We start from the raw sequence: 18,999 nt of genomic DNA, 5'->3' as shown, positions 1-18,999 counted from the left end.
ACCAAAGAGGACAGTTTACTCAGTAGGTCTGATGAGTGCCAAATATAGTGGAACAATGACCTCCTTGGAACTAGATGATGATGATGATGATAATAACTGTATTTGTTAACTAGGAAGGTCCCCTGGATATACAGTCCCTTTTCAGGGGTGACACGGATGTCTTTTAAAGTTCAAACCAGAATAATTAAAACCCATTCTTGATTGTATGTCTCTGTCCCACTGCTAATTTTGGCCTTTTTGAGATTTCTTGCACTATGAGGTTGAAAGGTATGCCCTATGTTTTCTCTCCCTGTCCCTCATAACTAATAAAAAGTTGCAGGCATCGAATAATGCCCAAGATCCTCATTACAAGTTAAAAAAACAATGCAACACTAACTTATCAGTTAACACAGCGGGATAATATTAATGCTTCCTGTGGAAGGGCACAGGGTTTAAAGCCTCTTTCCTCCTTTGCAATTTACTTTTTCCCCAGTCTTATATATTGTTTACATTATAATCCTGGTGTTCAGTGGCAGTGCAGAGAAAAAGAAGTTATGTACTCACCATAACGTTCCATCTGAGTAGGTAACTTCATTTGTCAGCAACCTGTGGGTATCAGATCCGAATCGGATCCGAGCCGGCAGCTTTTTTCAGCTAAGATCCGACCTCCAAGCTCCTCCCCCTTACCCATAACCACCTGGCATCCCTCTCTGTCCTCATATCGAGTCTGCTATAGTATCATAGAATACTACAAAACAAAGGATCAGCTAAACATCCTAACCTGATGTCATCTGGAAAAGGAAGCACAAAGATCCTAAAAGGACGAACTACAGGTTAGGGGGACGGAGGGGGGGGTTGGTTGCTGACAAATGAAGTTACCTACTCAGATGGAATGTTATGGTGAGTACACAACTTCTTTATCTGAAGTAGTTAACTTCATTTGTTCATCAACCTGTGGGACAGAGTCCCCAGCTACCAAAAACTTGGGAGGTCCTCATGGAAGAATATTCCGGAGCACTACAGAGCCAAAGGATGCCCTCCCTCTGGAAATTATATCCAACTTGTAATGGGTAATAAAAGTATGGGATGAAGCCCAAGTGGTTGCTGAACAAATGTCATCCAAGGACACTCTGGACCAAAAAGCAGCAGAAGTAGAAATCGATCGAGTAGAATGGGCGTGAACTCCGACAGGTTCAGGTCAGCCAGAACTCTTATATGCGGGAAGTATACATTGGGAAATCCATCTGGACAATGTAGCTTTTGACACAGGTTTACCCAAAAAGGGTTTGGCAAAGGATACAAGGAGTTGCTCAGATTTCCTATGTTCAGCAGTCCTGTGTAAGTAGAACCTCAATTGTCTGTGCACGTCCAAAGAATGTAATTTGTATTCACCTTTGTTATGATCATTTGGGGAAAAAACGGTAAACTGATAGACTGATTAATGTTGGATTCAGAGGCAACTTTAGGCAAAAAGGAGGGACTGGTCCTAAGGGAAACTCTGTCTTTATGAAAGACCAGGTACTGAGGTATGGCACAAAGGGCTTGAAGCTCCGAAACCCTTCTAGCCGAAGTGATAGCAATGAGAAAGGCCGTTTTCCAAGATAAATATTTTAGATCCACCGAAGCTGCAGGTTCAAAGGGAGGGCCAGTAAGAGCCTGGAGAACAAGGGTTAAATCCCACGGAGGGACTGCATCCTTAACAGGAGGCCTTAACAAGAAAGTACCTTTTAAGAAAGTCTTGCAGATCTTAGAAGAAGCTAAAGGACTGAGATCACTTCCCACATGAAAGTGGGAAATCGCTGCTAATTGGACTTTGACCGTAGAGGAGCTGGCACCCTGGTCAAATAAATATGACAAAAAATCTAATACAGCTGGTATCGGGGCTGTAAAGGATCCAAATTTCTATGTTCTGCCCAGATCGAAAAACGTTTCCATTTGCTCTTATAGACCTTTCTAGTAGAAGGTTTATGAGCGGCTACTAAAATAGCCTTAACAGAAGAGGAGATTCCGGGAGTCCTAGCTATTATTGGAACTGGATCAACCAAGCTGTGAGCTTGAGATTGTCCAGGTTTAGGTTTGGGGTTGTCAACACTAGGGGGTGAGATATCAGATCCGGAGTGGGATCCAAAATCCATGGAGGATTCACTAAATGAGACCATAGGCAAGGGAACCACGTTTGACGAGGCCAGAATGGGGCTATGAGGATCACTCTGCTCCCCAACCGACGAGCTTTCTGCAAGAATTTTACCATCAGAGGAAGAGGCGGATAAGCATAAAGTAGACCGGATGGCCAAATGCACTAGAGCGTCTCTGGGGGATTCCCCTGGTGGGGGAAGTAGAGCAAAGTACTTGCTGCACTTTGCGTTTGAAGGTGACGCGAAGAGATCGCAGCAAGGTTGACCCCACTTGAGGAAGATTTGCTTCGCTACTCTTGCGTTCAGAGACCACTCGTATAGTGAGAGGATGGTTCGACTCAGCCTGTCTGCAAAAATGTTCGACCAACCCGGGATGTGCATTGCTATGAGAAAGCGGTTGGTGGCGATCGCCCATTCCCAAACTCTCATGGCCTCTCGACAAAGCGGATAGGATCTGGTTCCCCCCTGTTTGCTGATATACCAGACTACTGACAAGTTGTCTGTTTGAATTGCAATTGTCCCTAAGGGAAGAAGGGCCTGGAGTGCTTGCAACGCTAAAAGCACCGCCCTCATCTCTAGGACATTGATGTGCAACAAGGTCTCTGAATGGGTCCACGTGCCTTGGACGGTTTTGCCCATGCAGTGCCCCCCCACCTGAGGCGAGAAGCATCCGTGGTCACCGTGGCTTGGGGTGGGGACATTGAGAAGGGGCGCCCTTCCCGGAGATCCAAGGACTGGATCCACCAGAGTAGGGATTTCCTGCAAACCTTGCTGAGGGGGATAGATGCACTTAGCGGATGTTGCAGGATGGACCATTGAACCTGCAAGGTCCATTGTAGGACCCTCATGTTTAGACGAACTAGAGGTGACAGACTGATGGCCGCAGCCATGGAACCTAGCACCCTCCGGACCAATTTCGCTGGAGGAGCCGGGGATTGTAGGAGGGCCAGCACGTGGAGTGTCAAAGTTCGAAGCCTGTCCGGAGTTAGGAAGACCCTCAACAGGTTTGTGTTTAACCTGGCCCCTATGAAATCCAAGATTTGAGTTGGTTGAAGGGAGGATTTCTTGAGACTGATTGAGATTCCCAGATGAGAGGCCAAGTGAAGGAAGTAATTCCTGGCTGAACTTAGTAGATGCCTGGTGGGGGCGGTCAAGAGCCAGTCGTCTAGGTACGGAAAGACCTGTATTCCCTGAAGCCTCAGGTGGGCCGCTACAACTGCCATAACTTTGGTGAACACCCTGGGGGCTGCGGTGAGACCAAAGGGGAGGACCCTGAACTGATAGTGGCTGGCTCCCAGCCAGAAGCGGAGAAACCTTCTGGATCGTCTGTCCATCAAAATGGCATCCTTGAGGTCTATAGAGCACATGCAGTCATTCTCCTGCAGGAGTGGGAGAATGGACTGAATGGTGACTATCCAGAACTTTTCTTTGGCAACCGACAGGTTTAGAGTGGACAGGTCGAGGATTGGTCTTAAGTCCCCCATCTTTTTTGGCACCAGAAAGAACCCGGAGTAAAAGCCTGATCCGGATTGATCTTGGAGGACGGGCTGGATTGCTCTTTTTTCTAGTATCTGCTTTATCTCTGTGGCTGCTGCCTCCCTTTGATTGGGTGGGACATCGGGGAGGCTCCGGGGTCTGAGAGGGAGATTCAGAAAGGGGATAGTGTAACTTCTGGATATGATTCGAAGCACCCAGCGATCCGTTGTAATGGACTCCCAAACTGCTAGGTGCCTCGAGAAACACCCCCCCGACTGCCTCCAGAATGGAGCAGTCGGGTAACCCCTCAGGGCTGCTGCGCAGGCCGACCCGAAAAGGGTTCCCTCGACCCGAAATTCTTCAGTCCCCCTCTGCCTCTGGGACGGCGTCCACCCTGGAAGGACGAGGGGTCCGGAGCGAAATGGGACTGGTGAGATTTCCGGAACCACATCTTCTTTTGTCCCCTTTGGTTCATGGAGAAGGACCTCTGGGGAGCAGAGAAGCGGATCCCGACAGCAGACGTCTTCCCGTCTTTCTTGCTCTGGACCAGCATGTCGCGGACAGTCTTGTCAAACAGTGAAGAGCCGTCAAAAGAGGCATTTGTGAAGGACGCCTTGTAAGGTTCCGCAAAGTCGCAGAGACGGAGCCAAGCATGCCGTCTTAAGACAATGCCCGTTCTGCTAGCTCTAGCAGCTCCTTCCGTAGCAAGGGAAAGAAGCCGCACAGAAGTGTTCAAAATGGACTTAAGAGTGGCCATTCGAGCTGAAAATGTTTTCTTATCCTCGGCCGACATGGACTCTGGGGGCGACCCGGCGTATTCCTTGATGAGATCCCGCTGGAGTCGTATCACATGTGCCATATAGTTCAGCAACCTTACGGAGAAGGTAGCTGAAGCGAACATCCGCTTCCCTAGGTGGTCCATCATCCGAGACTCCTTGTCGGGAGGGTGGACCGAGGAACTCTCCTGGGCTAGTTCCTTCTTGGTGGCAGCCACCACCAACATGGCATATACCGGAGCACCCTTGCTCCAAACTGTCCTATCTGTGGGTGGACTGAGGATTTTATCTGGTCTCTTTGGTATGAGCTCCACAGTGTCCAGTTCCTTCCATGCCCTGGTAGTGATCAGATGTACCAGGGGATCGGCGGGAGGGGACACCCAAGAGGTAGATGGGCCTGCGTCAAACGCCTCCAGAAACACAGATTCATCGGAGGAATGTTTTTGGGCTGACCACCCCCCTCTAATACGAAGCATTTCCATAATATCTCAGAAGGAGACGTCCTAGGGGGGGTGACCTTGGGGAACCTTCCCCTTCTTCTAAATCTGTGTCCTCTGTCAGGGACTCGGGTGAGTCCAAGTGCCTCCTCTTGCACTTACGTTTGTGAAGAACCTCCTTGGGGGGGCTGTCCAAAGATGCCTCACCAACCACATCCTGTTCCTCTAAGGGAACCATCTGGGACGTAGGCACAGGTTGTCCCTGGGGCCGGATGATGGAAGGTAGGCCCATCTGAGAGGGAGTGGAGGGTGAACCGTAGCAGGAGCCTGGGGTCTCAAATCCCTCGACAAGACCCTCTCCACAACATCGAACGCCGAAGGGGAACTGCTCTCTCTAGGACCCGAGAGCAGTCCCCTCAGATCCTAGGCGTGGATCAGAGCCGGCGCCGATGCAATCGGATCCAAAGGGCCAGTATGCTCCGACCGAGATGGAGCCAAAGACACACTGACACCTCCAGATCCGAAACTCAGCTCACGGCTCTGAGAGCTCGGATCCGAAAAGGGACCCGACAAACTCGAGGGTGCGGTCGGAGCCGAAGTAGGGTGTACTATTTGCACCGAGCCTCCCCTGGCTCCGAACCCCGGAAGTGGGTCAGAGAAGGAGCAATCGGGGTGAAAAATGGGGTTGAGCCCCCCACCCCCAGGGGGGGGGAGGCAGGAGCACTCCCATCTGCAGTTGGGCCTGGAGAAACCTACGCATCATCCGGTCCATATCTGCATCGGACAAATTTCGAGTAGATCTAGACGAGGCCACCGAGGCTGGCCTGGAGTGCCGCCTCGATGACCTCTAAGGCGACCGGGACTCCTCCTCTGGCTCCGGGGAAAAACGAGGTGAATGAAGCTGGGAAGGAGAAGACCCGGACCTCCTAGGAGAGGCTGTTTAGCCGGCGGAGCCGAGGAGGAAGATTCGGCCCGCCGCTTGTGGTGTTTCTCTCTCCTTTTCTCCCTCCTAAATTCCCACTCCTCCTGAGCCAAGGTGGGAGGGTGAGTCCCGGCCAGGGGAGCAGGGATGGAAGGCGGGACCGCCGCGGTCACAGCCGGTGCCGCCAAGGGAGAAGAGGACGAAGCCGTGTCTGGGGGTAGAAGTCCCGCCAGAATCAGCCTCGACCTCCTGTCCCTCAAAGCCCTGGGGCCGAGGAGAGATGGCCAACCCCAAGGCAGATAACACACCGAGTGTGGCCATCCGCTGGGGATAGCTTATGACCACACTAGGTGCATTTGGAAAAAAATGCTTTCGGAGCCTCAGACAAGGTAACAAAAGATAGGCCCAACCCGCACACACACCTTCACACACACGGGGGGAGGGGGGAAAACTAAACTAACTAAAAGATAGAAAAAAATTACTAACAAGTTTAGCAATTTAAGAGAAAAGGGGAAATAACACTCACTCGTCTATCGATTAAACTAAAAACGAGGTCAAAAAGTAAATTTTGATATAAACTCACGAAGCCCTATGCTTGGAAACTCATTCTAGATGCTTGAATAAGCCGTGGCAAACGAGATCTGAGGACAGAGATGGGTGGCAGGGGGTTATGGGTAAGGGGGAGGAGCTTGGAGCTCGGATCTTAGCTGAATAAAGCTGCCGACTCGGATCCGATTTGGATCCGATACCCACAGGTTGATGAACAAATTAAGTTAACTACTTCAGAGCTAATATTATCTACAGGAAGGTACAGGATTGAATCCATTTTGTGTCTTTACAGCGTTCTTGTTATCTGGTGCTCTCCTGAGCCATGTTACATGTAAGTGCCATTAAGGCAAGAGATGAAAGTGTGCTCCCCGGTGGCTAGTGTTTCCCTTGCCCATGTATAGTAAAAGTGCCATTAAGGCAAGGCAGTGAAAAGTTCTCCCTGGTGGCTAGTGGTTCTCCAGCCTACATCTTTAGTATTCTCCCTGGTGGCTAGTTGTCCTCCTGTCTCATGTCTGTACTGCTCTTGCTGGTAAGTAGTGGTCCCCTCGACCTAAAGCTTCACAGTTGTGGCTATTGGTTCCTCAATCCAATGCTGCAGGTTTTACTCATTATCTAGGGGTGTGAGGAAGTATGACAGCCACCTTGACCCCCCCCCCTTACACAAAGATACACTCTAGCTTAACCTACCCCTTCACTAACCCCCCTCCATTGTGATTGCCTAGGCAGACACACTAACATTTGCACTCCCATATGCAGCCCCTCCATAAACAGTCACACCCCCAATATATCCCAACCACTAAACTCTTCAGCACTTAACGCTACCTTGATGGATGAACACAGCCTCTAAATCACTCGGCTCCATAAATGTCTTACCACAGGCAGCATATGCCTCCCCCACAGAATGACTCAATAGCATTTAGCACAGCAAAAGAGACAGACAACCAAGGTGCTGCATGTCTTTGTGCTGCACCACTGTGGTAGGGATGCTTCTGAATACAAAAAGTTACTTTGTGTACACCTCGGGTAACTTTTCTGAATTCCGGCTATGATCTCACAGTCCAAAAGGTCCACTGAACAATCTAGGAGGCAAAGACTAAGTGAACTCTCATCTGCTGAAGTGTGACTTTACAACAGTCCCAGGTCCTTATTTCCTGTCTGATTCAGATGTCCAAACGAAGTTCTTGTTTGCACAGTCTCTCACCTCTGTTGGAAAGTGCACTGTATTTACTGTAGTAGCCTTTATAAGGAAGTGACAGGCTTGGAAAAAAAACACAGAGATCTTCTGTGTGTGTTAGAAATCAGTTCTAAAACTTTAATACATTTTGCAATGCAGCTGAATGATTTGCATACATTCATATACATTTTATATGCTGTAAGATTTACTGCAAACATCAACTACAACTCTGTACAGCATTTTTATGTTTTCCCTGGAAAGAAATGCAGTTACCTTAGCTTATGTTAACTTTCATACAAAATTTACATTCCAAGCTGATGTTACTTAATGTCTATTAAGAGGTCTTAAATGTAGAACACCTTTGGAAACTGCTTAAGTACTGATCCTGATTCTAAAGGGGGGGCTCTATAGGTAAAAGGCAAGAAATTGCTAAAAGACACACTTTAACAGAAAAGTACGGAAAACTTGTATGTACTAAACAGAAAGCAGGCTACTGTAACACTTGAAGAAATACAACACTTTCTACAGTAAAGGGCCTATTCTAACACCAAATAGAAAATCACATCCTTTTGGAAGGGTACAATTTTGTACTGTTTTTTTTCACTATTGTACAGACTTTATTAGAAAACAAAGGTTGGTTAGGAATTAACTTCAGAGTTTCCATACGGTTTGAATAACAGTGTTAAGGGCATGGATGAAGCACTTTATCCTCCTGATGGAAAAGTTGTTTGCTGCCAAAATATAACTTCCAGAGATCTACACCTGATATTTCAGTCAGAAATAACGTGCAAGCTTTGCCAGAAAGGAACAATGAGAATTAGATTTTTATTTTCTCTTTTTACCTTTAAATGAATTTTTGTTATCAGGTATTCTGGAGGAAATGTTTAAATTGTATCTTGCTTACATTATACTGAGAAATTGTTTTTGTAGCTGCTAAAGGGCCATCACTCAAAATCCTTAGAGTGGGATATTCAGGTGTGGCACAGACAGATGTATCTCTGAACATTTCTATTTCCTTACCACGCTGAGAAGTGTCAATTAGTGACAATCTAATATTCTTCTACTTAACATGTTTGTCATTGTACTTTGATGAAATGGAAGCAAAATGTGTGCAAGACCGGCTCTGTCTTGATTGCCTGCTTCCAGAATATCACTGTTGTCTTGAACTACTGCTAAGAGTAGCTGCCTTTTTGCTTGTTTTTGTTGTGCATCATTGACATTTTTAGCTGTCACCCTCTGAAGGGGTCCTGGCCAAAGAATTCTTTGGAAAATGGTCATGGTCAGAAGGATAACCCAACATTTATTTTAATTTCTTCTGAGATGCAGCCCAATGTTTCTGTACCTTCAAGTCCTTGAAAGGAGAATCTCAAAGCATAACCTAAGACATCCATTCTTAACCTTTTATCTGGAAGAGAAGGTAGAAATGAAAAAACAGAGTTGTGAGACAGCTGTTCAGTCCAGTAAGGAAGAATGAAATCAAGTGACGCAACTAATGTAGTTCATATGTGAGTCAGGACAGACGAGGAAGAATTTATTCAAGTAGGTCATCCTTCTCATTCAATAAGCTCTTCCCACTCCATTGTCTTCTCCTCATGTTTAAAACCTAATATAAAGAAACACTAGCAAAAACAGGACATGTAGCCTACTATACTTCAAATGTTCTAGCCATTAAATTACTTCTTTTACAGTCTGAAAAACTCCCATTTTCATCTCAACCATGTCCTAGGGAGAGAAATAACACAAACTGTGTTTAGTACACCCCATAGAAACATCTTTGACTGAGACAGAATTAGATCTGACTTTTGAATATTTGAAGGTATACCTAGACTTTGAAAACATAAAACAGAGTCTGCTGCATAGAAAATATAAAGCCTCCAGATAGTTTGAATAGGGCAGTTCTCCAAGTGTGGGTAAACATGAATTGTGTTCAATCTTATTTGTGCAAACAGTAGTGCTAGGCATTTCATTACAACTGGTTATTACAGAAAAGAAAAAAGGCAAGGCACATGACTGAATATAGACTCTCCGACCTTGAATCTTAGAAAACGCTTGTGAGACTAACACTGCAATGTACAGGTAGGCATCCTCTTAAGTCCACGGTGATTAGGAAAACATTTTGTTGCAGAAGAGGTAAGAGACTACAGGGTTAGCATTCTAAATGTATTTACTTTTATAAACTTGTTCAAGTTTGAGAGCTCTAAAATAGGCCTCTATTGTTTTTCTTTCTTTAGATCTGTTACAGTATGGTCTTAAATCCATACCACTGGCACCAATATAAATGTGATGGTCAAGAGTTACAGTCTCACCATCAACACAGCCAAATACCAAACAATATGCAAAATGCAAATGACCTTAAAAGTACTTAAATATAATGCATAATACTGTGTCAGTTAACATCTAAAACCTGACAGACCCAAATAAACTTTACAATGACTAGCTGCAGAGCACAATTCTAATCACTGACTCCACAGAATCTCACTCCCTTTGATCCCATCCCAGTGTCTTCTAATGTTATCTTACCAAAAGTAATTGTAAACTTGTTCAAGATTATTTTGTGCATGCACACGCACGCACATACACACACACACACACACGCACACACACACACACACACACACACACACACACACTCACCCACGGCCATACTCAAAGGCTGTAGCCATTCACAGGCAGTACATCTTCCTGCATGAACTCTGCCAATGAAAGCAATCTATCTTTGCAGACTTCAGAGGCAACACACAAAAAAAAAAATAATAAACTAAACTAACCATCAGGTTTTAGTTAGAAGAGCCCTAGGCAGTATTTTCTGTTTTTCTTGTGAGATGTAAGAATACCTGCCTCCATGGTCTCCTACTTCTTCGGAAGAAGCAGCAGTTAAAAAAATGTACGGTCGCCTGTCGACTGGAAGTAGCATTTCAAAAAGCAGTAACCTTTAAGTAGTGGAAATGTGTGCACATCTGAGAACCCACTAGCACTCTTTTAACAGCCAGCTGCTATATTTTCACTGAAAGTAACTAATTACATGTTATACAGTTCACATTTTATGTGCTACAAGATTACTCAAAAGGTAAGCATTATTTTATGAAAAAGAAATATCATATCTCTACTTTATACAGCTTTCTGAAATTCTTACTGAAAGACAACTGAAAACTTTACTCAGCCTGCTACACTTCTCCCCTTAAAGGAATTGCATATGCTTTAGCATTCTACCACTTATCTAATTTTTTTCTCACTTTCCTGACCTCAAGTGAGTTTTTTGAAGGCATCACCAAAAACTGAATCTTGGAGGTACAAATGAATTGTAAGTTAGTCTAACTACCCAGTACCATGTCTTGATAAACTATATGCATCTGCATTACTTATACCACTCTAATGCTGGAATGTCAACAAGGAGTGACTGTAATCCCAAACAACATCTAAGAAGCTTAGCATTTTGCTTACTGGCTTTGTGTAACTACTTTAAGTGACTATGATCTATAACTAATGCAAAACTTCTACCATATAGGTAGGGTTGCCACATTTGAAAAGCCCACACAATATAAAAACATCCCTTTTCTAAAGCTCCATATGAATATATTCTTGGTTGATGTCTTCGACTAAGGTTTACTACTAAACATTCATCTCATTTTTAAGACACCTGGCTAGGTACATTCCTAGTCAATGGTCTGCAGCATCTCAAAGCCCTGTAAACTCCTGGGTGTAACTATAACTAGCAAATACAGGGTCCACTCACAATTTCCAAAAGAATTTGTAAAGCCTGTTCAAAAGATGGAGTCCCAAAAGTAATTTTTTCTGGCCTACTCTTTCAAGTAAGGTCAGTAAGAGAAAGTGGCTATGACACTATATTGGGGGAAATGTTTTGTAATATTTCAATGTCTTCAGAAATAACCTTAACCTGTTTTTTCTGGTTACAGGGGTAGGCAATGCCAGGGTAGCCTCTGCTTTATCAGTCTCTGGCTAACAGATGCCATCACCCATCTGATAGTCAAGACAAGTAATTTCTGTCATTCGTACCAGACAATCAATTGCTTAGTAGTCAACCTGGCCCTTTTTCATCTACTCAGCACCTGTCTAATATGTTGTATATGGTTTATGTGCAGAATAACTTAAATCACATGGGCTATGAGACCAATTTTCAGAAAATGAAAAGTCAAGACATTAATACTTACTGGATAAGTTATTTCTTTTGCATGCTCCCCTCTAGGTTCTCTGAAGGCAAATTGAACCAGCAGTCCCATAGCTGCAGGAAGTTCCCCTTCTATAATAAGTTTAGATCCAGGGCGGCTTACATGAGCTGTGGTGAAAAGCTGACGAGGAGTTTGCCCATATGTTTTAATCATTGTCTCCAATGCCCGTCTTTGTACAGGATCCTCCACAGCAGAAACATCCATTCCAAAGTAAGTCTAAATAAAGACATAATGTGCATTGTTTACTCACATGTATAAGCAATGGTTTACCTTTAAAATGTTGCAACACACTTGTGTGAATGTTTACTTACCTGTCTTGAAATATTGGAAACAGCAAAGTTGAATGCTCAGAATAGTTAGCCTGGTACTTAAAGAAAGTCGACACACAGGAAATGTAGACTTTGAGCAAAACTACCTAATTTCCATGTTTTTGCTACAAACATTCTGCAGGGGGACAAGCCCCTCTGCACCCCCATGTGGGAGGCTGCATCCCCTGCACTCCCTGCTACTTATACATACTAACTTCAAGATCGCACTACAGTGACAGAAAGGGTGCATTTCCCGATCGCCACTATAGTGCGATCTCCACTCAAAATGCCAAATTCATAACAGTGAACACACACTAGCATTCACTGTTGTGAGTTCGGCATTTTTTCTTTCGCTAATATATATTTTTGAAAACATACTTTCGCACATACATGCTTTGCAAAAGTCAGCCACAACATTTTAAAGGTAAACCTAAATAACTCTTAACAACTACTTCATAAACTAAGGAGTGAAAACAAAGAGTACAGATAATATATGAAAACTGAACACAAAATACTAACTCATCTTAGTCTGAGAACTTTGACAAGAATTTATTATATATGTTAGCTTATATTTATAGTTACCACATTTAACAGAACTGTAATAATGCAGTACACTTATAAAATAAAGTTAGTTGGGCAATTACAAATTGTACTTTGCGCTTTACTATTACGCTGCTTGCCAACTGGTATGGAAAACTAGATTCATGTCCAAGTAAATGACAAATTGTACTTTGTGCTTTACTATTAAGTCGATTGGCAACTGGCATGGAAAACTAGATCCATGTCCAGTGTAATCATCACAGTCTGTGCAGTAATGACTCCTGAAGTCACACATATCTAACGTTAGGATAATGGAATGATCACTGTTTCACAGACAGAACTGCAACTCCAACAAAAGAAAGAAAAGCTGAAGATAAACAGCTGAAGTAACATTTTGAATAAACATATTAAGGAGAAATAAAGATGGCTGAAACTAGAAAATGTAATGTAACTTGATATGGTCAATGTAAAAGCTGCACTTTATACTCAGAGGCTCCCACTAAAGTAATTGTGACAATGGCCTTATACAGCATAGAGGTGCAAACTGCAGACCTACACTTAATACAAACCTTTTTCTGGGATTAACTGTGAAAAACTGAACAGTTGGCCAAAAAGGTACACAAGGCAGACATACAAATATGCAAGAGGAAATTTCCCTTTCCCAAAAGGTGTAATGATCCCACAGATAATTAAATACAGAGCTTCCAACATGGAAAGGGGATGTTTTGCTCCCATGAAAAAATATCATTTGTCAGAGTTCAAATGCCTTTTCGAACAGTTACTTAATCCGTATCAGAATTTATATTCTTGATTTTGATATAATATGTCCTACAACTGACTTCAGAGATTTATTAAATATTCTGTTGGGCTCCCCACTGAAACATCAAGATATGGTACATAGCAAAAAAAAAAAAAAAGCGAAAATGTGAGAGAAGAGTGAATATTAAATATCGCTTTTCTCCTTTAAACTTAATTTTTTCTGCAGGGGGTAAGCATCCCTGAAATTTTATATACCAACTCAGAGTTTGCCATACCTTGGAGAAAAGGGAATATTCAGAGATACTGGCAATCTCAGACTTAGTATACATAAGTCATTCAATCACCAGTTTTTAGGACTCGGCAATCAGAGTCCCAATACTCTTTTTTTTAAAGAAATTTTTTATTAATTCAACATATTTATAATATATATATATATATATATATATATATATATATATATATATATATATATATATATATATATATATATATATACACACACACACACACACACACACACAGGAAGAAATTCAACATCACATATTGTTATATGACAGGAATACACTGAATCATCAAGGTAATCTTATACAATTAAATTCATATTTCAATAGCAACATTTCAAGGTTATCCCAACCACTAAAACTCTTAGAATGATTTACAGATCTTATACCATTTACTTCTTTTTCAATGTTACCATAGTATTGCTGTTAAATTTAACATTTATTTGAATACTGGAACAGAGTTTGATTTCCAATTTTTGTAATAACTTTTCTAGCAACTGCCAACTTCCAAGATGGCTGCACACCAAGTAACAGCTTGTTTCTAGTTCTTCCAGTGTGAAAACAGAAACTCAGCAGAGAAGGCCAGTAGACTTGTGTTTATGTGTACATTTCAGTAACTGGCTGGTAAGTGCATTGCCTGGATGCCAGGAATAAAGAAATAAAGAAGACCTGGAAAAAATCAGCTACAAAATGTGAAAAAGAAATACTGACTAGGGAAAGTTCTGCAGCTGTTCAGCAAAAAGCAATGCAACCTCCAAACATGACTTCCAATAACCTACAGGAAGGTATAAGACAACTGCATACAGACCTGGTTAAGCTAAACAAAACACTGATGAAGTATATCAACACAAACAACAAAAGGATGGAAAAAATGGAAGAAGCTTTAAACAGATATTCAGATGAGATGACAAAGCTGCAAAAATCAGAAGTCAAAATGAAGGAAAGGCTGGCTGAGTATGAAACTGCTCGGGAAGAGATGCTTCAAAAATAATGGAATTAGAGGACAGAGCATGTAAGGAAAACCTGAGATTTTCAGCTATACCAGAAAAGCTGGAAGGAATAGAGTGCATTAATTTTATAAAAGCACAAACAAGCAACTGGACTGGTATTCCACAGCAGGAGTTGTCAGTTGAAAGGGCACATTGTGTATTGCTCCAAACCTAGCTATAAGAAAGCAGCCTAGACCTTTAATACTAAAGATGCAATCCTACCAACAGAAGGAGTTGATTCTGACAAAAATGTGGCAGAAGGACAAAATACTAACAGTGGGAGACAGCAGAGTGTTTGTGGAGAATGATTACTCACTGTACACCAAGCAGAAGAGGAGTAAATTCATTTCGCTCTTCAGGGATTGTCGAAATGCAGATGTGAGATTCAAACTGCTGTATCCAGCTGTCTTTAAAGTATTCTTCCTTGGAGGGATAAAATCATTTTTGGATGAAGTGTATGCTAAGAAGGAAATACAAATGTTTGTCCAACAAAAAGTGAGCTGTGAAACAGAAGGAGATTCTGCTTCTTGTTCTGATAAGAAAGACTACAGAGAGACTGCACCTGTGAAACCTTTTCCAGTATTTTAACGGAAAATGTTGGAGAGAAGGAAGGGAACATGACAGTTGACTAGAAGAACAGGAGGCAATATGGTCAAAGAAGATTGGCTGAGAGAAAAGAGAAACTGGCTAGGACATAATGTTCTCTGAAAACAATCAGGAGTTTCCCATCTGGGAGGGCTTTAAAGATAAAACATGAAGTAAAGTTTTCTTTCTGAAATGCAGTGGGGATACTATGAGGTGCTTTTGTTTTTTGTTTTTTTCTCCATCCTCCTTTTTCTTTGTTCAGTTTTAAGAAACGTAGGCTCTGCAATGTAAAAATAAAGTTGGGGAGGGAAGTGGAGGAGAGAGTAAAGGTCTGGTTAAGAGAGTATGACAAAAGAAAAATCAGTGTCCTTTTTCCCATGGTTTCAAAGTGAAATAACTGGGTTAAGACCCTACTGGTTAGATACAAAATCCAAAAGGCTCCAAAACCAAAACAAATCCAAGCCAAAAGGTCATAAGCAGCAACTATTTTATTTGGTAAACGGATTAAAAACAAAACAAATTAAAAGGTGTGTCAAAAGTTTACATAAATAGCTTTATTTGTTAATGTGTCATGCATTTAAAATGTAAAAAGAATGCTTAAAGTGTGGACCTGTAGCTAAGGTGCCAGAGGTATTACTGTACCATTCTTCCCTACCAATGTTTCATTACCTAGTCAATGCTTTAAATTTCATAAAGTGTGCAATGGAACAAGACACATTAAGTCCAGGACAGCCATCAGCATTCAAAGTCAATTTCCAACATAATTCCCTTAGTTTCAATAACTGTACCCATGGACCTCCCCTCATTCCCTCCTTTAATCCTTCTACAACTATGAACTTAAATGTGTGCCTTTTTCTAGGAATAGTTGGAGACACTCCCTCTTGAAACATCAAAGGAAGTGTTGTCATTGCTCATGGATGTGTTTATAAAGGTTTTGCAACCTAACTGTTTTTATATTTTGATGAAGTTCCGATAAGGGACAAAAGTGCTTAATACATATGCAATTTATCTGTTTAGGTTTTAATCGGTTTACCAAATAAAACAGTTGCTGCTCGTGACCTTCTGCCTTAGATTTGTTTTGGTTTTGATTAAGACCCTAGGCATTAACCAGTAACAAGTTTATTACAAACCATGTAAATGAAAAAAGAATATTGAATATTACGAGGATTTTCTTCTGGTAAACAAGGTACCCTTAACAGTTTTGTGTCTGGTTTGCATGTCACTAGAAGACAATCTGATAAAGAGAAATGGCTTGGAGAAAGAGTTTACTGAAAGCACTGAAGTGTTTTTTCAGCTGGGAGAGCTATAAACATAGACAAAAATCAAATAGCACTTACTAATAGCACAGGCTGTACCATGCATCTTTGCATGACTACACTTCTTTTTGGTTAACTCTAGCCTGTCTGTGTGGCTATCAACTTAGAATTTTTGTTCTGATTAGGAAGCAAAAACTTCAATATTTCTAGATGTCCACAGTTTTGTGTGTTATTAAGTTGATAGGTTTTTTGGGGGGGCTTGGGGGGTTGTGTGTTCTGTTTGAGGGCTTTCAAAAAAAACAAAAGAATTATGTAAATGTGGCATAGGCTCAAACAGATATGACAAGAAACACCAACCTGCCGAACAGTATATGCATGTAACATAAAAGCTGGAACTACACATTTAACAAAAAAGCAGTTATACATAAAAGGTGGCAATAATAACTATATAAAAATGATGCTTTCTGCAATGTCTTTCAATTTGAATGGTCTTACAGGTAAATATAAAAAAGAAGGAGTACTGAACTATATTAAAAAAAACATACATTCCAAATAGCTATGCTACAGGAGATGCTCCTAGAAATAACTGAATATGTGAATTTGGTAAAGAAAGGTTTTCAGGATGGTTATTCACTGGAATATATGGGGAAACAGAAATCAGGAGTACTTCTATTAACTGCAAGAGGAGCTCCAATAGTAATGGAAGAGGGAAAAATGGATAATAATGGAAGATATATAGTACTAAGAGGCTACTGGCAAGGGAGGAAGATTACACTGGCATGCATTTACATTCCCCCTCAAACTGCTATAATGGAGCTTAAGAAAATTCTGGGAGAAATAATCAGATTTCAGCAAGGAATATTACTTATAGGTGAAGACTGGAATTTGGTTTGCAACAGTGAATATATGTCTGGGGGCTTAGAAGGGAATATACATCAAAGGAAGACAGATTTATGGAGCATTTTTTGAAAATGTCTGGCATGGAAGATGTGAATTCAGTACTAAGAGTTTGGAGTGAATTTACATATTATTCTCCACAATACAAAAACTAGGCTATGCTAGATAGAAATTATATCTCACAGGATCATATGCATTTAACTGAAAGTCTTAAGATGCACCCAATAACCATTTCAGATCATGTGCCAATAATAAGTAAAATAAAAATGCAAGGTAATGAAATAAAATGAGACACTAGCTCTTTCCCACCTATTGGCTGAAAAGAGAGGAATTTAAGGAATGGGTTTTAGAATTACTTCAGGAGCTACTAGAGAAGATAGAATTTCTTTTCTGAAAATATAGCTAGGGAGTGGGATAAATTAAAGTACAGTTTAAAACTATGGTGGAAATAAAGGAAAGGGAAATGTGGCTAAGAAGTAACAAGAATTATATAGAGGGACTGACAAATGTTAATGTATTACAAAATAGGGGAATCTCTCAGAAAGAGAAAAGGAGCAACTGCAGAATGCTAAACAGAAAATAAGGGATTATCTCAATAAAATGCAAAAGCTTATCAAGATTGCTGTTAAGAAACTTTTTTATAATAATTATAGAGCACAAAAACTGTTAGCACAATGACCCAGGCAACAGAAAGTGGAAAGGGCTGTCACCAAGCTTAGGGAGCCTATAACAAGGAAGATAACAAAGGATCCTGTAGAAATATTAGAACTATTTCAAAAATTTTATGAAAGTTTGTATAAAGCAGAGAAATATGGAAATCAAGAAATGGTACAATTGGAAATGTTTATGGAAGAATTAAATATGCCCAGGTTAGAGGTAGATGAGGCTCAATCACTAACCGTCAGGATAGGAAGAGATGAGATAAAATGGTTATGTATAACCAATCTAGAGAAAGTCCTCAGGAATAGATGGTATTCCTGTGGTAGTTTGAAAGCTAGGAGGGAAAAAACTGATAAAGATCTGGAAGGTTTTGCTTAACAGTATTTTAAGAGGAGGAAGAGGAGGAGAAGTACTAGCATCCTGGGAGAAGGAGGTGGTAACAGTAATACCTAAACAGGGTAAAAATCCATCGGATCCAGCTTCATACAGGCCCATTTCAATGCTAATCCAGGATTAAAAAGGGTTTATTTCTATAATGGCTAAAAGAATGGCAACATGATACGAGAAGGTGATAGATATGGATCAGTGTGGTTTTGCAGAGGGGAGGCAAACATATGACAATATTAACAGAACACTGATGATCCAGGGGGAAGCAGAATGTAAGAAAATACTACTGCTATTGGTGAGTCTTGATGCAAAGGAAGCATTTAACATAGTACAGTACAACTTCATGAGCAGGGCAATGTAAGCATTTGCTTTCCCTGATACAATTATAAGGCTGATTAGGAGAACAGATGAGGGGTTGGAAGTGAAAATTAAAGTGGGTGGGGTCCTCTCTGATAACTTCTGCTTGTGTAGAGGAACCAGGCAGAGTTGTCTGCTTTTCCCTTTGTTGTTTGCATTATATTTTAGAACCACTGGCAAAGAAAATAAGGGACTCAGAAATTTAAGGATATAATTGGTATGGTAGTCAGGAAGAGCTGGCTCTATTTGCAGATATTATTTTATACAGGGCAAAACCAGAGAGGGACATTACACTGTTTCAAATCTTCTCAGGATACAAAATTAATTTCTTCTTATATGTTAGTA

The 18,999-nt window shown here is 41.6% G+C and overlaps 1 protein-coding gene across 1 annotated transcript in view; it reads right to left on the bottom strand.

Moving 5' to 3' along the window:
• The window catches only part of LYST (lysosomal trafficking regulator), a 3,825,950-nt gene that overhangs the window by 376,651 nt on the left and 3,430,300 nt on the right, over nucleotides 1-18,999 (bottom strand). The window contains exon 44 of the mRNA XM_044075805.1: nucleotides 11,618-11,851. Coding sequence (XP_043931740.1) covers nucleotides 11,618-11,851 — 234 coding nt within the window. The remainder of the gene's footprint in view (nucleotides 1-11,617; nucleotides 11,852-18,999) is intronic.

Source organism: Protopterus annectens, chromosome 1.part1, assembly GCF_019279795.1.
Source record: "Protopterus annectens isolate FY-2018-M chromosome 1.part1, PAN1.0, whole genome shotgun sequence".
NCBI classification, from domain to species: domain Eukaryota; kingdom Metazoa; phylum Chordata; order Ceratodontiformes; family Protopteridae; genus Protopterus; species Protopterus annectens.
This window is presented reverse-complemented; position numbering and strand designations above follow the sequence as displayed.